The sequence below is a fragment of the Crocuta crocuta genome, unplaced genomic scaffold, assembly GCF_008692635.1.
Source record: "Crocuta crocuta isolate KB4526 unplaced genomic scaffold, BGI_CrCroc_1.0 scaffold41, whole genome shotgun sequence".
NCBI classification, from domain to species: Eukaryota; Metazoa; Chordata; class Mammalia; order Carnivora; family Hyaenidae; genus Crocuta; species Crocuta crocuta.
Window position 1 is genome coordinate 19,846,285 of NW_027529428.1, and position 23,843 is coordinate 19,870,127.

The following is a 23,843-nucleotide window of genomic DNA, read 5'->3' on the forward strand; positions in this document are numbered from 1 at the left end:
GGGGCAGCTGTGGTGCATAGACCGGGGCGCCGGCTGTTGGGGCAGATTGCTCTCCTGCTCTTAGGCAAGTGGGGGAGGGCAGAGCCTCTTCTCAAGCCCCCTTTCTCCGTTGCCTTTAGCTCCGAGCACTGCGTCTGCCGCGGGGCCTGTGAGGGGTGGTGTCTTGGGCTGCGCTTCACCTTGTATGTCTCTCCTTTTTGGTTCTTCATGAAATGGATGGCACTTTGTCATTCTGTGTGTTTATCTGTTGCCCCTCCTTCTGCTGGAACATAAACCCCTGGCGGCAAACATCATCGCTTGGGACACCTGCTGTTTATTGTTTCAATCTGTGAAATGTGTGTGTGTTTGGGGGGGTGGAGTGGGCAGGGTGAGATGGCTGAGTGGGGACAGAGTGGGGCTACGTGATTCCATAGGACCCCGTTCTCAAATCCTGCCCCTCAGCGTGACAGGAGCTGGCTCTCATGATGAGAACTTCATACTGAATGGGGGGGATGGTGGGACCGGGACGGAGTGAGGCCCAGTTACCCCCAGGTGACCGGGGGGATGCCAGGGGGCCCATGTACCCTTAGCTGAGCTCTCTGGCTCACCCCAGGGGGTTGTGCTGGACAGGTGTTGAGGAGCAGTCTCTGGTATGAAAACGAGTGCATCGCCACCTGAGATTGACATGGGGACTCAGTGGAATTGCAGAGACAAAATCAGTTTTGCTAACAATGAAAAGTTGAGACAGTACCGCTCACCCAAACATGCTGTTAGACGGTAAGGAGGGACGATGGGAAGGGTTACCTTTGCAGTCAGATGGCGGAGTTACGGTTACTCATGTATCAGACGGTGGAGTTACAGTTCCTGGTATCAGCATCAGGCATCTCAGTGCGGCAGTAACTACGTTCCGTCACGTTCCTGTGTCAAAGGGAAGAAGACGCCATCAGCCCAGGCGCGGTGAGAATTCACACGCACACAGGTTATCACAGGTGCATTAGCAGCAAATTGATGGGCAGAGGACATTTTTTCTGAGGAGCAGCTTGACTTATAACTGTGTTGGGGGATTGTAAAGCTCACACAGGGGATCGTCAGGACTTTTCTGGGTGCTAGAACTCAGAGACATTCCTGGAATTTCTGACATTTGCAAATCTTCAGGACAGAGGATGGAGCCTCTGCATGTGCCCCGGGACGCAGGCTGGGTCTCTGGGAGGCCCTGCTGGAGGAAGGGGCTTCCTGTTCACACCGCCCCTGTACATCCCACTCTTAGTGTTGCTGGGCTGTCCCCATCTCCCCACAGAAGTGGCACAGGGCAGCGAGGGGGCCCATGGCCCGACCCGTGGGGCCCAGTGGCTCAGACCCGGATGTTATACTGGTGACCCACCTGACAGCGATCCTCATGGGAGGCTGCCCCTGAGCTGATTTCTTACCCGGAGATAAGCCTGATGTTTATTATGATATTTTCGGAGAAACTAGCAGAAGGCTCCGTGCCGCGGGGCGTCCTCCCGGCTGCCAGGACCCTCAGGGGGTGTCCTCGCTGCTCAGCTGAACATGTCGTGACGAGCATGGTGCAGAGATGCACCGAGGTTTTGTTTTAATTTAATAGGTGCTCTGGTTTCTAGTCCCACAAAGAGACAGCTTGACCTTCGTCAATAGCAGATGCCTTTTAAAAGGTACTTGGGTGATTATTCTGATAGAACCTCCGTTGGACCATTTTTATAAAATAAATGACTAAGAGTAAACATCAAAAACATTCATACCTTTTAAAGGAATTTGTCTGAGTCACGGTGATTCAATCTACAGTCTTCGCAGTAGCTGAGCTTCTAGAAGAGTCTTTCCCCGCTCTCTGCAGTGAATTCAGTGGCAAATGGGAGCCTTACCTGAGCAGTAATTTGACAAGGACGGATTTCTTGTAAGAGCATTGTCTTGCGGTGGGGATTGTTTTCCTAGAGGAAAATAGTTTCACGAAGTATTTCGTGTAGAAAGCTTGCAGGATGTTTCTGAGGACCCGTTATCTTGTTTGGGGTGTCCACATTCCCGTTTATTTCTTCCTGTGTTCTACAATTTTGTCCTTCCCCACGAGGGGGGTGACATGTCCACCCAGTTTCTTTCTGGGCTCCTGACTTCGGAGACCCCTCTGGCATATCTCTGTCATTCCCACCGAGGCAGCTCCCGGAATTGAGCCGTTTGCTTTCAAGCAAACCTGCTACCAGCACATCCTTCCCCCACCCCCGTAGGCCGAGCATCTGGACCACAGCGGCCTCCGTCTGGTCCGTTTCACGTCCTCCCCACCTCCCGAGGTGTCCTGCCTGGGCGGACCCTCTGCAGCCAGGCCCCCTGTGCCCAGGACTCTCCTTGCCTCCTTCCTCAGGGCAGCGCCTGGCACGTGGTGGCTGCTCGGTAAGCGGGTGCTCTGGGGGACTGCGCTCCGCGGGACTGCGCCGCACAGACCCTATTTCTCGCTTACTTGTAGATCCCAGAGTGCCTCTCCGCCTTCAGAACTCTCTTGGTTTTATGATATTTACTAACTGCAGAAACTGAAAATAACACTCAGAAGACCAAATTTCTTCTGATAGCATTCTGACTCACTTTGAAAGGATGGTGACCCGGGCTGGGCCCGTGGCAGGACCGTGGCCTTGAAGGGAACATCCAGGAGACCATGTGGCCAGGGACTGGTCCATTAAACAGAATCCCAGCCCCACATAAGACGGACCTTGGTTTCGACCCCCGTCACACCGTTAGGGCACGGCCACACCAGCAGGAGGCGCCAGGGCTCTGCCAGCTGGGGTTCGGGATGACCTGGCGGTTCCTCGTGCTTGTTAGGGGGAACTTGGGGCTCCTGTCCTGGGAGCCGCATCCTCTGCCCTGAGCTGCATGGGCAGGTGTCTCCCCTGGGGACGTGCGCGTGTGTTCTCTCCATCGCAGCCTCCCGACTGACGTGACAAACCAATCTCTCTTCCTGCCCCCTTAAGGGAAGCCATCAGCCGAGTCTGCGAAGCCGTCCCGGGCGCCAAGGGAGCCTTCAGGAAGAGAAAGGTACTGTCTTCCGTATGGGTCCCCACGCAGTCACACCTGCCTGTCAGTGCCGTTCAAACAACGCGAGCCTGGGGTCCCCTGCCCTGTGGCTGGCAGACTGCTGGCTGTCACTGCTGGCCCAAGTCAGCGCCCGATTGTGCCCCGCCGGCCAGACCAGCAGACGGTGAGGCAAACAGACACGTGAGATGGGGCTGGTGCTCCTCGAAGCCTTTATGGCATTAATTCCCTTCCCCTGATGCTGTGCTGCTCAAGTTAACAAGCGGTTTTCTGGGTTCCAAGTCCTAAGTAGTACGTTTGTGACCTTTGCCAGTTTCCGTAGCATACGTGCTTCCNCGCGTGTGTTCTCTCCATCGCAGCCTCCCGACTGACGTGACAAACCAATCTCTCTTCCTGCCCCCTTAAGGGAAGCCATCAGCCGAGTCTGCGAAGCCGTCCCGGGCGCCAAGGGAGCCTTCAGGAAGAGAAAGGTACTGTCTTCCGTATGGGTCCCCACGCAGTCACACCTGCCTGTCAGTGCCGTTCAAACAACGCGAGCCTGGGGTCCCCTGCCCTGTGGCTGGCAGACTGCTGGCTGTCACTGCTGGCCCAAGTCAGCGCCCGATTGTGCCCCGCCGGCCAGACCAGCAGACGGTGAGGCAAACAGACACGTGAGATGGGGCTGGTGCTCCTCGAAGCCTTTATGGCATTAATTCCCTTCCCCTGATGCCGTGCTGCTCAAGTTGACAAGCGGTTTTCTGGGTTCCGAGTCCTAAGTAGTACGTTTGTGACCTTTGCCAGTTTCCGTAGCATACGTGCTTCCGCCTGGCCCACTTCAGGCTCCAGTGTCACACCCCCGAAGACGCGCAGTGGCACGTCATTGTGCGGAATTTCCACCTGTTCACAGGTGCGGCGGGCACAAAGGGCCTGAGTGGCACAGATGACCATTAATGTAGCGGAAACAGCTTGGAAGGGATGAGTTTTGAGTATTTGGTGTCTGTTTTTTTAATGTAATTTATTTAATTGTAAGTTTACGTAAATTAACTTTTCATAGCAGCTGTTTTTAACAACCAGCTCATAGAATTCCTGAAAAATCTAATAATTGTCTCTTACTAGCTGGCACAGCCAGCTCCAGAGCACCACGGAATATCCCCATTTTACAGGTGATAACAACTGAGGCACAGAGATGAGGAGCCAGTGTGGGCAGGGGCTGGGCTGGGCTCAGGGACTGTACATTCAGCCCGGGGCTCACTTTTTCACTCTGGAGATGGTTAGACCAGCCTGGGAGAAAGCGGGTTAAGAGATAAAGCTCAGAAAAAGTCTCTGGTTAGAAGTCTAGCAGGTACAGGTACGGAAGGAAGTAGCCACCGTCAGAACTGTCTGTGCCCTGAAGAGTGTCTCTGATGTCCCTGAATCTGTCCTGGGACTAAGGTTTGCAGGCAGGTGGCCTGCTTGATCCCCTCCCCCCTCATTCTTCCAGTGGGTGGGTTGTGTCATTCTAGCTCTAGCTCGGGGACATCTGAGAAGCTGGGTTTCAGGCAGAGAACTTTGAATCTTGACTCTCACATCAGTCACCAGGAGGGGATCTGAGGACAGAGCGAGGGAGCCCCTCTTTCAGAGCTGGTGAGGGTGGTGGGAACAAGCCTGGGGCCTCCTCCACCTCGGAAATGAGTTAATCAGAATTTCAGGGGCTGGGGCCCAGGCATCTGCATTTGTAAATAGCTCTGTGGGATTAAAAAACAGAGCGTGCCTGGTCAAGAACTAGTGGTAATTAGCATATCAAAAGAGGGGACATTCTAATCTTTTTTTTTCTTAATGTTCTTTCTTTATTTCTGAGAGTGATAGAGAGAGAGAGAGAGAGAGAGACAGCGTGAGCTGGGGAGGGTCAGAAAGAGAGGGAGACACAGAATCTGAAGCAGCTCCAGGCTCTGAGCTGTCAGCACAGAGCCCGATGCGGGGCTTGAACCCATGAAATGTGAGATCATGACCTGAACTGGAGTCAGACGTTTAACCGACTGGGCCCCCAGGCGCCCCGAGGGACATTCTAATCTGAAAGGGAAGGACGGTCGGTGGGCCCTGGTCAGAGACAGGTGTCAGCATTCCTGGGGGCAAGTCTGTGGGGACCTGTGACTACTGCGTGCGAGCGCTGGCCTGGAGGACGTTCCAGCCCGAGGCCCCTCCGCAGTGAGCAGGCTCGAGACTCCACGGGACGTTTATCCTGTGAGTGGGACCCCTCTCCTCTGGCCCTGACTAGTTGAGCCCCCGAGGGGCTGGAACCGGTGTCTGAGCCTGGCAGCTGTGAGCACTGGCCCGTGACACCTTCGCAGGCTCGTGAGTGACGGGAGCCGCCCGGGCATGGATGGTGCTGACGCCCCTCAAGGGCCCTCACCCATGTGCACATATGACGTGTTTGTACCTGCCCGTCGTGTGTCCCAGAATTTGTGGGCTCCTGCCTGCCAGCTCCTTCATGGCACAGCCTCCTACACATGGCCAGTGAGAGCAGGAAGTGGGGGGTTGGGGACGCGCAGAAAACAGAGAAGCTGTGACAATGTGGCCTCCCGCGAACCACAAGCTAAAATCTGGCCGCTTGATTTCACAGCCTCCCAGCAAAATGCTGTCCAGCATCTTGGGCAAGAGGAACCTGCAGTTTGCGGGGATGAGTATCTCCCTGACCATATCCACCGCCAGCCTGAACCTGCGGACGCCCGACTCCAAGCAGGTCTGTAGGCGCCAAGCCCCCGCGCCGCCCAGAGTCCCCGCCGAGGGGGCTCCACAGGGACCCGGCCTTGCTGGGTCCGGGCAGAGCACATTTGTCTAAAATCTCTACTAGCTGGCAAACCTTGGCCCCTTTGAAGGGTCACCAACGGAATGATAGATGGACTTAGTTTTCTTTGTTTCTGCCATAAATTACCTTTTTGCTTTTAAAAAAGAATAATGTTAAAGTCATTGACTTACCTGAAGCGTAGAAACAGGTGCCCGTATTTGCCGTGGGCTCCTCCTGATACCCTTCTGTCTCACGCCCTTAAGCCATGTGTCTTTGACTCGGCGGCCCACGTCTTCTTTCCACATTTTATCACCTTTGAAGTGGATGGCATGTTGCGGTTTAACGAACCACAATTTGTCTGTCTCAGCAGTTCCTCACCTGGGCCTCTCGCGGTCGACACCGTCCTAGGCCGCGGCACGTGGCCCACGGGAGGGAGGCGCCCGGCGGGGAGGGGGGGGTCTGCCGCTCGCTGGCCGAGGCCCCCTGGCGGTGGCGATCGTTGGGGTGGGTCTGTGTGCGGCGCTGGCCTCTCCGCAGGTCTGTCTCAGGTCTCTCGGGCCCCAGTTCCGTCCCCTGGAACAGTGGCGTCTCAGCGGCCGTCCTGGGCACCAACAGGTGAAAACGCTCAGACACGCAAAGGGGCGTGTTCTCTGCGGAGCCCGGGGCTCCGTTGCCACCAGCGTGAGCTGGAAGTCCACACGGGGAGAGCGACGGCCGTCCACACACCTCTGACTCTGCCCGTGTGCTGGGTGCCCGGGTCACCTTTGTGTTGCCGAATATATATTTCTTGATTTCAGTGCTCCCTGGGTCATCCTTCTCCATTCCTTCTCCCTCGCCTGCCTCACAGACAATCCCTGTGTTTTCACGTTGGTCCTTCCGACAGGTGGGGTGACTGACATTCAGGCGGTGGGTTGGGAAAGTTCAGCGGGCTCCGCCTTTCTCTCAAGGCTGAGCACCTGCGGCCCCAGGCTGCAAGGCGGGTCCCTTCGGCCCTGAACCACACGCCCAAATCCACTCTTACACTATGTGGTGTCTGCTGTTATGTTTCTAGGGATCCTGAGACCGTGGTCCTCAATTCTGTGGGTACACGTCCTAATCCCTGCTAATTACACCTCATTCCCCCTTAAGAGAAAAGAAACAAGCTCAGGAAGAGCAGAAGGGATGTGACCGTGCTGGGGTTGGGGCTGGTTGGCTGTGTCCTCATGTTTGAGGAAGAGGGGTGTGGGGCTGAGCCCAGGAGTCGGGGCAGGGGAGCCGCCCTCCGGGACGGGAGGAGCACAGCCCGGGATGGCGGGCAGGAGCCCCAGCTCACACAACCCCGCTTCCCGTGGCGGCCTGGCTGTTGTAAATTAGGAGCCATCCTTGCCGGACGCTGCCCTGCCCGTGCAGAGCAGCCGCCAAAGTCCCAGCCGCTCTCCTGCCCGGCGCTCGGTGACCTCTCTCGGTAGAAAACACCTGCTCGAGGTTCACCAGCTCAAAACTGCTTGCTCTCCATTTAACCTCTATCTTTCCCGAGGTCTGAAATACAACGGCACAGTAAGGGTCCTGCGTTGTGACCGGATAGGACTTCTGCTTTCCCCTCAATTATAATAATATCCGCTTCAGTTTCCAGACCCCAGTATGAGGGCTGCCCTGTAAGCAAGAGCTAAAGAGGCAGAAATCAACACTTTCTAGAACTTTATCCTCGTGTGGGAATTGCTGGTGCTTTGCTGCCCTCCTGTTAGCCCCCTGTCCTGTGGCTGGGGGCAGGAAGCTTCCAGAAGGCTGCACGCGGCAGCTGGTAGCTGGACCCGGCGGGGTTGGTACAGGCCCCAGGACCGGCCTCCCTGTTTCCACCCATTTATATGCTCAGGTCTTTCTAGATCCCGGGTGGTTTTGCACGTGCCTTTGTGGCATTTTAAAACGTCTGGCTTTCTCCTGGTTCAGACGGTCTTGCTTGAGTGTCACAGGAACATGGTTGGGAAGCCCTCACGGTAGGATTTCACCTCCAAAGCTTCCCACTGCCCGCCGGCGAGGGCCTGCAGGGCTGTGCAGAAAGAAACCGGGTGCTGGTGCGGTGGAGGCGGGGCCCCCGTTTCCACCCCCGGAATTCACTTCAGTGTCATTACATTGTCTCTGAAATGATAAAAATAGCTTGGGAAACTGATGTGGTTTAAATTTAGGGCAGCTTCTGATTTACTGTCTACTGAATTCCGCTACCGTTTGTAAAGTTGTTGGAAATTTCTGGGTTTAAAATGGACTTGGAATGACCTCACTGGCCTTTACATCGATAGAACTGATCGCGAGAGTGCCTGGGACAGCCCGTTTCGTCAGCAGGCCTTGTGACCCATATGCCCCCGGACGCCAGCCCTGGGTCAGCACTGAAGACCCCATGTGTCTCTGGAAACAGAAATTGCTTTCCATGTGGGGGTGAGACCCTTTCCTTCTCCCAGAGGCAGGGTCGTTAGGACCCCCTGTGTGGCCACGGCTCTGCCCGCAGCCAGCTGTGGTCCTTCAGCCTCGGGGTCCCCATCTGTGAAATGGGGTGGTCATACCTCCTCCCTCAGGGGCTGTCAGCCCAAGTGAGCTGCTCACAGAGCCGCTGGGGTGTCGGGAAAGCGCACCCACCGTCACCGAGCGTCGCGACTTCCATCGCTGTATTTTCGCAGGGTGCCCACTCCGTGGATTCCTAGGAAACCCTGTGGTGTCGCCTGCCTACAAACCAGGGTGTGGGGCGGGCACTAACAGTGTGTCTCCTTTCTCGTTCTGGGCATGCAGATCATCGCGAACCACCACATGCAGTCCATCTCGTTCGCCTCCGGGGGAGACCCGGTAAGTGCCCGGGGCGGCTTTTCCGTGCTCTCGTTGGGGATTTCCGAGGAGGGGCCTTCCTTCCAGGGGACGGGAAAGGTAACTGTGCAAATGTGATGACAGCCGTCCCCTCCTGATTCCATAAGCTCTTCTCAACTACCGTTAGTTCTCATTCCTTTGGCCCAAAGCGGTCAAAAATGCATCAAGTGCTGGCTTCCTGAAGAGTCTGACGACTGCAAGTCCCGCTTCGTTCCTGTTTTCTCTTGGGCTCCACCAGGGCCCTGCGGTTTCAGAGCTTAAGTCTACGCGCAGCCTGTGAGTTTACTTAGTCTGGTTTATTCATAGATGTTTGAAATTGGAATTTTTCTCTCCACATTTAATGTCATAGTCTTACTGGTTTGCTTTGCCAGCAGGGAAGGAGTGCAGGGGGAGAGAGAGAGAGGGAGAAGGGGAAAGCAGAATGGGAATGTTCTATTTTTGCATTGCTTCTTTTATTAAGAAGGTCACAAGGGAGTTCGCTCCCCATATTTGGTCAGGAGCCCTGGGAGATGGTCTCAGTGCTCAGTTGTGGCATCATGAGAGGCAGGACCTACCAACGCCTTGCTCCCCCTCCCCCCTCCCCTCTCCCTCTTCCCCTCCCCTCCTCTCCCTCTTCCCCTCCCCTCCTCATCCCCTTCCATCCTCCTCCCCTCCCACCTTCCCCCTCCTCCCCTCCTCTACCTCCCCCTGCCCCTAGCAGAGCCAGACCCAGAGGCACTAACTGCTGCTCACTGTTGCCGCCCAGCCCTTGGAAACAGCTTGCAGGCAGGGCAGGAAACCATCTCGGGGAAGAAGAGCCAGTCCGCCCTCCCAGCAGTGGAGAGGGAGAAAGCACCGGCCCCACGACCGCTATCGTGCCATTTCCCACTGGCCCGGGCCACGTTTTCACCAGTCCGGGGAGATATTTAAAAATTAGGACGACCGAGTGTTTTCTTGGAGCTCAATTTACTCAAAAAGAAAAATTGTTCTATATCCTGGCATGATGTCCTTTTGCTGCTAAATAGTCTTTTATAATAAAGGAATGAGGCTTAGAAGTGGCGTTTTGGTTGTTATTGTTGTTCTGTTATGTAGACGTCTGCGGGTCCAGGTCTGGCGAGAAGGGAGTGCTTCCCAGGCCCGTGAGGACCTCACATGTCCCCCCTGGCCTGCTCCCTCTACCTGGGGGACCTGCCTGTAGCGCTGCTGCTGGCTCTCATCTTGAAGTTTCTAAAGGCCGGTAGAGTCACGTGTCTCCGCCTGCAGACAGCCCGCACCGCGCCCCCTGCCCACCTCGTGCCATCCCCCGGGGGGCGTCAAGCCCAGCCAGACCCTTGGGCCAAGGGCCCTGGCAGGACAGGGATTGGTCCTGCCCCGACACCCCCGCCTGGTTGGCAGAGGATGGCGGAGCGCCACTGGACCTCCCTCAGCACCTCCACTGACTCACGCTGTCTCCTCTCAGGGCCTAGTTCTCAAACTCTCCCCCGGTGGTGTCCTCTTCTCCTTCCCTCCCCTCCTTTCCTTTCTTTCCAGTCCCTTAAAATCTTACATTTTATCATAAAGCGAAACACCTCATTGAGACGTACATGTAGAGAGCAGGAGTGTGCGTCGTCAGGCGCGTCCCAGGCACGTCTACAGATGGTATCTCGAGGGACAGGCGCACCCCCTGTGCGTCCAGCTGCTGGCCCCGTGTGATGCTCGCAGCCGTAGTTTCTGAAATTTGGGAGGTAACCCGGCTTGCGAGATGAAAGGAAGAAACAGTACATACCCACAGCGACAGAATCTTCCAAGGACTCGTCTCAAACCTCAACTCAATGATGATATGTGTGCACCTACAGACGTGGAAAGTTCTGGAAGCCGAGTACGTAGGCTTGTGTTAAAATTGTTTTGTTCTCCGGGATGTACACAGGTCCACGAGCCTCCAATCTCCTCATCCCCTTGCCATTAAAAAAGATAAAGGAAGCACTCAGTGACCCTTAAAACCCATTCATAACTTTTTTGTATTTTTTTATGATTTGTTTCTGATGTACAAAATGTCACAATACCAGGGGACGGGAAGCCTGCTCACTTTGTATTTTAACTACATCCAAATGCATATTCGCACTGTGCGTGGGTTCCCCCTCCAAACCGGCTTGTAACCATTATAATGGGAAGATGTTTAAATAAAACTAGCAACCCTAGGTTCGATGACTTGTTCTGGTGCTAGGTGTGTAACCTAGGTGTGTAACTCACTGGTTCAGTGAGTGTGTAACTACTCACTGCTCTGTGCTTCAGTGCAGCCAGTAAGAAAATGGTATATTGAAATATCAAGTGAGACAGGCTGAGAAACACTGTTAGTCCACCCCTCCCCCCAAAAAAAACCAAATGTGCCCTGTGATCTACTGTGATTACCAGTGATCACAGGCCACCGGCAGAGGCCCGGGAGCTGGCCAGGCTCAGAAAGTCTCGGGGTGGGGGGAGGGGAACATAGGACGGAACGGGAGGAGGACAGGCAACCAGCAGGCCCAGCTCTGGAGCTCGGTGCTCGGCATGGGCCTGGGTGATATCTAGAACAACGCTCTGAGCACCAGCACACCCCCCAGTGCGCCAGAAAATAGTCAACATTGACGTCAGAAGCGCTCTGTCCTGGCTTGGCCCTGGAACCATCTGGGGTCGTCTCTTTCCTGGCCTTCCTTCCCCAGGGCAGCATTCCTCACGCTGGAGTAAGAATTTAAAAAGAAGAGTTTCTTTGCACAGGCCACTAGTGTTGACTCAAATTAATTTTGTTACCTGAATATGCACAGAAATAAGTATACGCTCCTTGGCTTTATACGTCCTACTGAACTGTAAGCCCCCATCCAATTCAAAAGTTTAATACCGATAAACACAGTAAAGCCAAAGACATTTGAAGTGACAGGGATTTACTGGTGGATGGCTTTGCCGACGCCCCCAGATCTCGGCTCTCAGTGTGACTCTGGAACGGCCACCACGGTGCGGGGGAGTCTCTCTACCCCTCAGACGCCGGGGTGACTCAGTCCTTCCGCTAATTTATTCTATTGAAGTAAGCACTTCAGTGATGCATCCTTGTGTACAAATTGACATTAATTGCTTGAGTTGGGACTGAAGCATATGTCCCCACCCTCACTGTCCTCCCTCTCCCATCAGAGGGTTTTCCCCAAGCACACATAGAGAGGGAAGGGGTCGTCCCCTGCCTGCGGAGAGTAGTAACGAAGGCAGTCGTGACACAGAATCTTCTGGATGCTGAAACACCGGGAGCTCATCTGTAACACTGGAGCCCTTTGAAGCAGTGACACTTGGGAGAAATCTGCAACAAGGGGGTGAGCCTTTACCAGTCACCCCCCCTGAGACTTTGCAAATGTTGAAAATGTCAGCTTTGCAGGGAACGTCTGTTCTACTTTCCAGAATGAAGAGAATGATTGGTTCCCCTGCCTGTTTAGAGGCGGCCCAGCCTACATCTGAGGCCAGAGCCTCTCCGTGGATGAATTAGGTGAGGAGGCGACCACGCAGCCTCGGGTCTCACCGGAACAGCCAGGCTGCTGCTTGGAGCTCCTCTGTGTGAAACATCCTGAGAGATTAAAATCGCTACTTACTGTGGAGAAGAAGAACCATCACATCCACCCGGAAGGTGTAACCGGCCTTTGAATGTCGGCTTCTGGTCTCCTGGTGGCTGTCGGACCTGCAGCGCCAGCACCAGCTGGAAACTTGGCAGAAATGCACATTTTGGAACCCTGCCTCAGACCCACGGAATCCGGAACCCCAAGGCGGGACCCAGCAGCCTGCCTCCCCACAAAGCCGGCACAGGACTCTGACGCCAGCTCGGATTAACGATGGCTGGTTCAGGCAGAGCTGAGGGCAGCAGTGGTCGCCTTACCTCATAACAGAACCGTCTGGATTGCTTCAAACCTCCCTGGGGCCTCCTAGCCTCCCATCCAGCTGGCACAGATGATCCGGGAGCTGGGACATGGACAGCAGTGTGTGCAGGCTCCTCGGGGGTCCAGCATGCAAAAAACAGGGTGCCGGTCACTCCACTGCGGCCCAGCGCTAGAGCCACTGGCCCCGTGCTGGCCCCACCGTGTCAGAACCCCCTTTTTACCAGGTCTGGCAATTCCTGGCCATGGTAGTTTGAGAAGTACTGTCTTTCTGGGCTGTTACTTAGGACCGTTAGGTTCCGAGTGGGTTTGTGTGCCGTGCATCTGATTGTGCTGTCTCGCCCGTGATTAGTGACGTGCGTGCCTCATTTTTCTTTGACAGGACACGACGGACTACGTTGCATATGTAGCTAAGGACCCCGTTAATCGCAGAGGTAAGCAATGCTCCACTCTCACAGCCTCTCCCTCATGCGCGGTCGGGCTAACACTGGACACCAGGCGCTCCTCCTCGTCCCGGCCGCTGCGCCAGCACGAGCGCGAGTCCCGCCCTGCTGTTGACGGCACCTGATTTGCAGGCAGTGAGGGTGGCCGCCTTCTCGGCCGGGGCAGGAGACGCTGGACGGCTGCGGGCCTCAGACACACACCTGCATGCAGGTGGCTGTGGCTTGGAGCACCCGGACCCGCACCTTGCGGCTCCCCATCATGCCCTGAAAGTGGCCTTGGCGACACCTGGGATGCTCCTCGACTGTCCCCCTGCCTGCCCCAGCCCCACCGCCAACTACGTCACCCCGAGAAGCCTGTGCTGCCCGGCACAGCCCGGGGTCCATGCTCACCTGCCGTCCACCCACACCCCACAAAGCTGCCAGGGCCTCAGATGCAGGCTGGAAATGGGGGATGTGGGGCGTTCATGAACTTTCCCTCCTCACGGGCCCTTTATTCCTAGAGCTCCATACCCACCACTCTGTTCCTTTTATCACGTACAAAACCAAAGCCCACCATGGGCGCCGAAAGCCTGGGCTGGCAGGCTGACCGCAGGCGCGCTACCCTTTAATACTGATGCACCTACAACCCCAACTTAGAGCTCGCTGACGAAGATCGCCAGGGGGGTGTCGATGCTTCTGCCACTAGCCTTCCCTCCCACCCTCCACCCCAGGCCCCAGCTGTTAGCGATTTTCTAGTTTGCTTTACAGAACTTTCTGTCCACATACGTACACATATATTCTCTTCTTTTAAAGTATCAGTGCACACGAGACCCCAACACTGTGTCTTGGACACGTTTCCGGGACCGCCCACAGGGAACAGGTTAACTGTTGGCGAGGTGGTGCCACATGGAGAGACTCGTCCCCCCAGTGCACCGCCCCCCCACCCCGGGGGTCCACGCCTTCACCGTGCTCCCCACGATATTGTGCCGCCCGACCTGGAGGCATTTGCAGAGAGGTCAGACGGTTGATGGGTCAGGGAACCTTGCAAATCAGCAGCCAGTCTGGCTGTGAAGATTTGCCTTCCCGCCTGAGGGTGTGGGACTGATTCCCCCCTGCCCCAGTGCCTCCTGCCCTGCGCTGGCGCTTGGTGGTGTGGTGGGACTGCCTTCCTTCCTTGAAGTCAGAGACGACGACACCGTACGGTGTTACCCCTTATTCTTGCCAGGTGCATGGGCGTCTGGGGGGCGAGGGGGCCCCACAGATGAGGAGCCAAGCCCTGGATTACACGTGCCACATTGTCACCCCGAACCAGAGTTGGGGGCGTTCACACAGTTTTGAGCATAGACGGGAAGGGGGCACGGGTGGCCTTGATGAGCCCAGGACTGTCCCCGAGGCCCCTCGCTAACACACGGAGCCCACCACGTCTTGGCCTTGCAGCGGCTTTCTCGTGATGACTGCAGATAACCAGGGCTCGGCCGGGGGAGGCGGGCGGGCTGGCAGTTCCACGCACGCCCGACGGCCCTCCGGCGGAGGCGGTTTGATGGGCCGTCCCGGCCCCCGCACTGAACGCCACAGGCCGGTGGCTGAAGACGCCGGAAGCTGCTGTCTCACAGCTCTGGAGGCCGGAGGCCCGAGAGCAGGGCGGGGGCAGGAAGCCTGTAGCGGGCCCTGCGGCCTCCCCAGCCCCTGGCGGCGCGCCGGCCCTCTGGGCGTCCCGGCTTGCGGCCGCGTGGCTCCAGCGCCTTCTTCACGCCGCCATGTGCCCCGAGCGCGTCTCTGTGCTCACGTGGGCACCTAAGGTCCTCCTAAGGTCTGCGGTTATTGATCAGAAAGCCGTGGCGCAGCCTGTGGACGGGGCGCCGACGGGGAAGCTGTGAGCTGGAGAGCTGAGGTGACTTCTGACCAGAGCGTTTGCTGTGTGCGGAAGACACGCGGGGCTGGCCCTTCTGAGGGAACACGCTGCCCCCCACCCCCGCCAGCCTGTATGGTGACAGGGGCTGTAGCGCCTTCGGCTCCCGCGGGGCCTTCGTGGCGCGGCCCGGGGACGGCTCCTCCCTCGCGTGGGGCCGGCGCTCAGGGTGGGCGGTTCTCCCTAGAGTGACTTCAGCCTTCTTCACCCCCACCTGTGGGGGTGGGGGGACAACGTGGGCACAGGAGCCCCACCCTGAGGCCACCCGCCCTGTAGCAGGAGGGCCAGCTTCCCCCGAAGGGGCCGAAGGAAGAACGGCCCCGTTTTGTGGCCCTCACGTTGGCCTTGGGCCATGTTTTAGGTTTCACGTCGTATTTTGAGTCTTGGCGGCACGGCGGCTCCGTACGTGCCTCTCCGTGGTCCCTGCTCCCTGGGGTCCCTGCTCCCTCTGGCCCCCCGCGCGACGCCTCCGCCCCCGTCCCTCAGGCTCCGCCCCCGTCCCTCAGGCTCCGCCCCTCGGGGCGGGCACCGGTGGCGAGGACCTCACGTTCCTGCACATGCGCAGTCACGCCCGTGAGGGGCGAAGGGCGTGGGTTTTGGCTGGAGACCGTTGTGAGGAAACACCAGCCCCGGGACACCATCTCCCCAGGGTTCGTTTTGGATTCGGTGCAGTTTGGAACAGAGAGGCCCCCGGATGGACCCTCGGACACCAGCCCACAGACCATGTTTTCTCAGGGCACCGAGACTGCAGGGCCCAGAGCCTGGAGCCGCGATTTAATTCTGCGTCTGTGGCGTCTGAGCGCCAGGGCTCGACCCTCGACCCTCGGTGGGACAGGGGGCTTGCTTCTTCCCGCGGCCCTGCCTCTCCCAGACGGCTCGGGACCCAGGCTTCCTGCTCCCTGCGGTGTAGACAGGATGGATCCGGCAGCCCCCTCCTCGCCGCGGCTGCTGCTCCTCGTTCCAGAAGGACGGTGGACACTTCCTGTTTCGCCTCTTCTGCAGGCAGCCCCCCGCTGTGCGGCCCCTGGGTGGGCGTGCACCGCTGCACACAGGTGCGGACCAGGTGTCCCACCCGCCGAGACTCCTGCCGCCTCACTGGCTGGAGACACCACCGCCGGGACCGCTCAGTGCACCGCCCTGCGACCCTGACCGCCGCGCCCCATGGGCTTGCTCTGTGCCTCCCGGCTGATGTTTAATAAAATAAAGTCAATAATCAATAATAAAAGCACAGCCGAGCATCTGCCGCTTCGGACAAACCTCTGGCCATCCCCAGCGCCCCCAAGGGCTTGCGCTGCGATCCAGGGCGTCTGCCCTTCTCGGGACACGCTTTTCCCTGGGTCCCCAGTGTGCTCCCCCCGCCCCCGCCGCAGCCCTGGGGGAACAGGGAGCCTGCGGGCCCCGGGGCTGGCCGCTGCCGTCCGCGTGAGCCCCGAGGTGCCCTGCTGGCTTCCTGCGGCGCGAGGGCGGTTTGGTTTGTCTCCCCTGCTGCCTGCCCCCCACCGAGCCCCTGGAGGGACCCTCCTGAGAAACAGTGACACCCCAGCCATCGGCGAGAGGGAGGTGGCGTGGGACACAGCACTGGTTGTTTTCTCCAGCGAGAGTCACAGGATCGGGCAGCGCGGGTCACAGCGGCAGGCCTGGGGCTCCCCTGGGCGCCGCCCTGGGCCTGGGAGGAGACCTTGTATTTCTCGGGGAGCAGAGTGCGCCCCCTGCCCCCGCGGCCTCTTCTCTGGCGGCTTCACACCTACTGTGCCACAGCCTGGTCACCGGGAGGGCGTGGCCTCGTGGGACCACGAGTGCCCGTGGCAAAGCCGCCGGGAGTTGCTCCAGGCCCCCCAGGACCTCCCCCCAGACCCACCCGTGGGGCCACAGGGGGCCCAGCTTTGATCTGCTCTTTAGCACAAGCTGCTCGTCTGAGAACCTGTGTGAACAGCCAGCCCCGCCTTCGAGAAGGTGCCCTGGCCTGGGATGGGGGGTCCCTGTGAATTAGTATCCCTTGAAATTCTTTTTAGGGGGTTTTTACAGTTTCAAGTTGTGGCATTCGGTGAGGCCGCTTGACTCCCACGAGGAAGTGAGCGGACAGCCATGGAGTGGCTGGGGCGTCCCCGGCAGGAGCCAGGTTGGGACCGTTGTCCAGGCTCAGGGGGCCGAGGGGGACCCCTTCCTTGTTACCGCCACATTCTTGGTCACATTTCCTTCCAAACCTGTTTCTCTGTTGAGCTCTGAGTTGGCATTTTGTAGACGGTTAAGGAATTGTTAACCGTTTTGGAATTAAATACTTTTAAATGTGTTTGCGAAGAGGACCTTTGGTGTTTGAGAGCAGAGCCGTTAAGAAACGCATCCCCACGGTGACGCTTCAAGGCTGTGGCCCAGGGATCAGGCTGAGGGTGGAGTTGCAGGGACAGCGTGTGGGGGACGTGGAGCGTCTACCTCCTTGAGGCCTCCTGTGTGGGAGCCTGGCGGCCCTGCGTCTCTAACGGGCCCATGCCACTTGCTCTCCCAGCATGCCACATCCTGGAGTGCTGTGACGGGCTGGCCCAGGACGTCATCGGCTCCATCGGACAGGCCTTTGAGCTCCGATTTAAGCAGTATCTGCAGTGTCCTTCCAAGGTCCCCGCCTTCCACGACCGGTGAGTAGCGCTGTGACACCCTGTGTGTGGGCCTTCCCGAGTTCTGCGGGCTTTCCACTGAGAATCTCTCGAAAGAGAACCACGAAACGGGCTCCGTGAGGCTTGGTCTGGACAGACGTGGTCGGTCATGGGGCTCCAGGCTCGGATGCACCTGGCGGGTCTGGGCCGGGGCTCGGGAGACCCACAGTCAGAAGGAGGCCCACAAATGGGTGGATGAGGCTCTGAATGTTGGGGAAAACATTTTCTAGAAACTCTAGAGATGGTAACCAAGGTCACAAAAATGCACTGTAATATTTTTCCTGCCGTTTCCTCTGCAACCAAATGAGGCTTCCACGTGTCACCTCCTTGGATCCACTTCTTGAAGTTTTGATATGTCCCCCATCCTCACTGCCATGTCAGCAGGGTTCTGACTCAGGGCCCCTCCTGGAGGCCCAAAGCTGGGTGGCCTCCTGTGGCCCTGGGCATGCCCACCCCTTAGCCAGGATGATTCTCGCCAGCATTCTCTGTAAAACTGGAACAGCAGTGCCTTGACAGTCATTCTTGCTTTTTTTTTAATTTTTAAAAAAATTTTATTGATTTCTTTTGAGAGAGAGAGAATGAAGGAGGGAAAGAGAGAGAGAGGGAGACAGAGAGAATCCCAAGCAGGCTCCGCACTGTCAGCTCGACGCGGGGCTCGAACTCACAAACCGTGAGATCGTGACCTGGGCTGAGGTTGGATGCTCAACCACTGAGCCACCCAGAGGGACAGTCACTGTTGTTTTGTGTTCAATGAAATAGTTAATACAAATACGAATTAAAAAACATTCAAGATCTACCACTGAGTTTCCTTATGACATAAGAATATTTCATGCAGCATAAAATGTTAAAAGAAAGCCATACGGGGACGTTTCAATAGTCTGTCCTTGACTGGACTTGCATCATGAAAGCCTCTTCTAAAGGTGTGTTTACTGTAAACCCACCTTTATTTCTCTGAAATTTGCTTTTTTACTTTTGCTCAAACGTCTGCAGCCACGTTCTGTGATTGACCCATGAAGGCACTTTTATTTTCATTATGCCAAAGGCCTCGTGACAAAGGGCTTATACCCGTATTTTCTTCTAAGTTTTACCTCTTCCATTCAGGTCTTTAATACATTTTGAGTTAACTTTTGTGTACGGCATGAGCTGGGGATTCAAGTTTGTTCTTTTGCATGTGGCTGTTCAGTTGCCACAGCACAGCTTGTTGAAAAAACTGTTCTTTCACATGTTGAATTGTCTTGGTTCCTTGCTGAATTCAATTCACTATCAATGTATGCGTTTATTTCTGGAGTCTCAGCTCTGTTCCATTGATTTCTATTCTGTCCTCATACCCTGACCACTTAGTCTTGGAGACTATAGCCTTGTAGTAAGTTTGCAGTTGGGAAGTAGGAGTCCTCCAACTTTGTCCTTTTTCATGTGTCTTTTGTCTCTTCTGGGCCCTTTCTAGTTCCAAATGGATTGTAACATAGCTTGTTTATTTTTACAAAGCAGCAATTGAGATTTTAATAGGGACTGTGTTGAATCTCAGGCTAATTTGAGGAGTATTGTCATCTTAATAATATTACCTCTTCCAATCCATGGACATAAGATGTATTCCATTTATTTACATTATCTTTTGTTTCTTTCAAAAATGTTTGGTAATCTTCCTCACACAAGTCTTGCACTTGTTTTAGTAATTTTTATTACCATAAGAATAAATATTTATTCTTTTTGATGCTATAATAAATGAAATTGTTAATTTTATTCTTGTCTTTTCATTGTTAATGTTTAAAAATGCAATTGATTTTTGCATATTGATCTTGTATCTGACAGTTACTGAGCTCATCTAAGAGCTCTAATCGTGTGTGTGTGTGTGTGTGTGTGTGTGTGTATTCCTTAAGATATTCTATATACAAGATATGTCATCTGCAGTAGGTAGAGTTTCACTTCTTCCTTTCTAATCTGAATGCTTGTTATATCTTATGTAACTTACCTGGCTAGGATCTCCAGTACAAGGGTGGCTAGAAGTAAGAGGGGACGTTCTTTTCGTGTTCCTGATCTCAGGGAGAAAGCACCTCACCTGTCACCATTAACCATGTGGTTAGCTGTGGACTTTTTTGTGAGCATCCTTCTATTCCAAGTTTGTTGAGTGTCTTTGTCCTGCAAAGATTTTGGGTTTTGTCCAGTGCTTTTTCTGTGTCTATTAAGATAAGTATTTGGTATTTGTTTTTATTCTATTGATATGGTATATTACATCAGTTGATTTTTAAATGTGGAACCCACCTTTTATCCCTGGGATAAATCCCACTTTGTCATGGTGCATCATTAATTTCATATGTTGCTGGATTTGGTTTGCAAGGATTTTGTTGAGGATTTTTTTTCATCCATTTTCATACGAGTTATTGGTACCGCAGCTTTCTTTTCTCGTGATATCTTTGGTTTTGGTATCAGGGTAATACTGGCCTCACAGACTGAGTTTGGAAATACTCCTCCCTTTTGTATTTTTTGGAAGACTTGTGAAGAGTTCCTGTTAATTTTCCTTTAGATGTTTGATCTTATTCACCAGGAGGCCATATGATTCTGAACTTTCCTTGGAATGTAACTTTTTAAAATTACTGTTACTAATTCAATCTCTTTATGGGTCTGTTACAGGTCAATTTAGATTTTCTATTTCTTCTTGAGTAAGTTTTGGCAGTTTGAGTCTTGGTAGGATTTTTTCCATTTCGTCTAGGTCATCTCATTTGTTGGTGCACAATTACTCATAGTTTCTTGCGTATTGTCATTTATGTTTACCTGTGTAGCTAACTTTGCCCTAGTTCTCTGTTTCTTCATGTTGATATATATTTCTGTTTAGTGCTTCATTTCAGCCCGAAGCACCTCCTTTAGTATCTTACTTATAGGGAAGATTTGCTGTTTGATGATTTTTCTTTGGTTTTTATCTGGGAATGTCTTGATTTTCGCCTCATTTCTGAAAGATAGTTTTACTGGCTGTGGAGTTCTTGGTAGGCAGTGTTTCTTTCAGTAGTTGGAATATGCCATCCACTGTCTTCTGGCCTCAGTTATTTCTTCTCTTTTATTGAAGTAAATGTTTTTTATTTTTGAGAGAGAGAAAGAGAGTAAGTGGGAGTGGGGGAGGGACAGAGAGATGGGGATGGAAGATCCTAAGAGGGCTCTGTGCTGACAGAAAGAAGCAAGACCGACGTAGGGCTCGAACTTATGAATGTGAGATCATGACCTGGGCCAAAGTAGGATGCTCAACCGACTGAGCCCCCCAGGTGTCCCCCTTAAAAAGTTATTAACATTTTAAACACTAGGTTTTTTGGGTTTTTTGGGGTTTTTTTTGGCTTGTGTTAAAAATTACTCCTATCTTTATTTTGATATTCCCTATTTGGTGAGACAATAGTCTTATGTTTATTTTTTTTGTTCATGATTTCCTCTATTCTCATATTTAAAGTAGCTCATTTAAAGCATTTGTATCGTTAGTCCCAAATCTGAGTTTCCTCAGAAAGAGTTTCTATGGGTTCCCTTTTATCTTGCATATGAGCCATGCTTTTTTGTTTCTTTACATATTTCATGATTTTTCACTGAAACTGGAAATTTTAAATAATATCATATGGCAAATCTTGAGAAGCTCCCCTCCTCAGGATTTGTTGTGGGCGGTTGTTTTAATGACCTTCCTAAACGAACGCTGTAAAAATCTATAATCTTTGTCATATATGGCGTGACAGCTCTGCTTGTCCCCTCATTAATCAGCTAATGACTGGGGAGAGATTTCCTTAAATGCTTGGAGCCAGCTGTCTCCCGTCTCCCATATTTGCTGAGGAGCCGTTTGTGGATTGGGGCACAGCTTCAACTCTCAGCCACGCCTTGGACCACTCTGCCTTACCCTTTATTCCTGTTTATGCCGGCTTCAAGGTCAACCAGACGTGAGAACGAAGGACTTTTCGCATGTTTCCTCGCAGGCACACAACCCAGGACCCAAACACAGCGCTACACAAACATGCGGCCTTCTGGATTTCCAGAAATGTGGCGAAGCTTATCCTTATTGAAGTCCCTGTGGGCTTCCCAATGCCCAGCTTTTTCCTTTTAAGCCGTTGACTAGCCTACTTTTTGTTTCCCACTGGTTTGTTAAGACACCAAATGTCACTCTCTGCCTCGGGGAACCTTGATGTTGAACAATGACCTCTGATTGTTTTGGACAAATGCCTAGGGGGCGGGGAGGGACTCTCCCCTAGGCAAGCTCTGAATCAGGTCCAGTGAAGACAGCCTGGGAACTAGCTCTTTGAGGGGGTGGCCAGACAGGTCGCATGGTGACCATTCTCTGGAAGGGACTTTGAAAGACCTTGGCCGTTTTCCCCCCTCCTGTGGCTGTCAGGCCACTGTTTCCACTGCGCCTGTGGGCTGTTGTTTTTCAAGGCTGCCATGGAGACGGGAACAGGGCAAATGACGGTGCCACAGGCCGCTGCTCTTACAGCTGTTGGCCTTCCAAAACAGACTCCCTAGGTCGCTGCAAGCTTCTGCTTAATTTCCAGGGTTCTCAAAAGTTGATTTTGGGGAAAAAAAAGTTTTTTGCTAGTTTTCTAGTCTGTTTATGGAAGATAGAACGTTCAGGGGTTCTTACTGTCCTCTTCCCCGATGTCATGAAATCTCCATTTTTTTAGTTGATTTTGCTTTGACTTATTGAAATGAATGTCTGTGCCTTGAGGATCTGGTTATCTTTAGATATAAGTTCTTTCTTTCCAAATTCAGCGTACTTTTGAAGAAGGAGTTCTTCCCTGTTTCAGAGATGAGTGGAATTTTCCAGAAGGTAGGACTGCAACCTAAGGTCTGGCCAGACCATTCATCTGCATTTCATAGCTGAGATCTAGATAGTGAAGAGGTGGTGACTAAACTCTCTTTTCTGGGGTAGTAGGTCCTAACGTGAGGTTTGTTGGTTTTGACGACAAGCTCAACTTTGGGCTAAAGCCCTGGAAAACCCTCTTCTAACAGAATGCAGAGTCTGGACGAGCCTTGGACTGAAGAGGAGGGGGACGGCTCAGAGCACCCATACTACAACAGCATCCCAAGCAAGACGCCTCCTCCGGGGGGCTTCGTGGATGTGCGGCTGCAGCCCAGACCCCACGCACCTGACGTGGCCCAGGTGAGTCACACGCCTCGCCTGGGTCTGGCCCCTTCAGCATTTCCTTCCGTTTTCTTCCGCTGTGACACAGGCTGGCACCCTGTCCGGGCTCTGGCAGCGTAACTCGCTAGCTCTCTCCCCGTGGATTACATGCCCCGACACGTACCGGAGGCTTTTGCTCTAACGTCCTAAGGCGTTAATTCTATGTCTCAGAACTAGGCTGATTCCGGAGGTGTGAGTCTGGGGGTCTCCTCTCCATCCAGGGGTGAATCCCATTTTACTGGGAGCTTAATGCGGGAACCGAAAGGGCTCAGGACTTTTAAAAGGCCCCGGAATGCTTTCTTTCCCGAAAAGAAAGTGGGTGTGGCCCCTAAAATGATGAGCATTTTACGAGCCTTCTCTTTTCTTCATTTCCCTGATTTTTCCTCCAACTCCACACCATTCCAGTAAAGCGATTGTTTTTTGGAGTTACCGTATGTCTATTTCATGACAGAGAATTTTGTGATGTCACCACCTTATGCAAATAATAAGGACGCTGATGGAAGTGGCACAACAACATTGAAATCAAGCGTCCGCAGCTCTGGGGCGGAGAGATGGACGGGGCGGACCGGCGCGGGCCGGGATGCCCGAGGGAGGTGTGTTCCCACACACCTGAGCTTCACCGGAGGGCGCAGCCTGTGATGTGGCCCCCCGTGTAGGAGAGCTCCGTTTCCCGTCACACTTAGGGAGGGCTGGGGGCGTGTGTCATTTTGATGAGACGCGGCCTCTTCCTCACACCCGTGCAAATGCGTCTCCCAAATCCTCATGCCAACCGCGAGGTGTGAGGGAAAAAGGGGGTGTGATTGGGGATGCGGTGGACCCGCCGTTGGGGTCCCTTCTACTGGACTGTGGCTTTGGGGGATGGGGAAGGGGGAAGAGAAGCTTTCTCTCTGTGCATTTACACGTGTCTATAGTTTGCAGGAAAAGAGCAGACGTACTACCAGGGGAGACACTTGGGAGAGCCGTTTGGTGAAGACTGGCAGCAAACACCTGTCCGGCAAGGTGAGCACAGGCACAGCGAGGCGGGAGGGAAGGGAGCACAGAGGGAGTGCTCCCCGGCAGGGCCCTCACCGTGGGCTGGAGGCCCACGTCACTGAAGGTGTCTGCCGTGGGCGAGGCGGAGGCTCCCGCCCCGTCCCAGACACAGGACGGAGGGCTGTCGGGCACCACACGTCAGCTGGTGCTTCCCCTTTGTCCCGGCACTTCCTGTTCACATGCCCCCTGGGGACGTCCTTGTCCTTATGGCAGGGGCCAGGAGCTGACCTCCCCGTGGGCCACACCTATTTAAGTGGCAGGTGGCTGCG

General features: G+C 54.4%; 1 protein-coding gene across 1 annotated transcript in view; it reads left to right on the top strand.

The window, feature by feature from the left end:
• Window positions 1-23,843, top strand: part of SHC3 (SHC adaptor protein 3) — a gene marked incomplete at its 5' end in the record, with an annotated part of 96,353 nt that overhangs the window by 50,370 nt on the left and 22,140 nt on the right. The window contains 7 exons of the mRNA XM_077759334.1: window positions 2,949-3,012; window positions 5,588-5,707; window positions 8,510-8,563; window positions 12,809-12,860; window positions 17,261-17,387; window positions 22,371-22,521; window positions 23,454-23,541. Of these exons, the coding sequence (XP_077615460.1) occupies window positions 2,949-3,012; window positions 5,588-5,707; window positions 8,510-8,563; window positions 12,809-12,860; window positions 17,261-17,387; window positions 22,371-22,521; window positions 23,454-23,541 (656 nt within the window). The remainder of the gene's footprint in view (window positions 1-2,948; window positions 3,013-5,587; window positions 5,708-8,509; window positions 8,564-12,808; window positions 12,861-17,260; window positions 17,388-22,370; window positions 22,522-23,453; window positions 23,542-23,843) is intronic.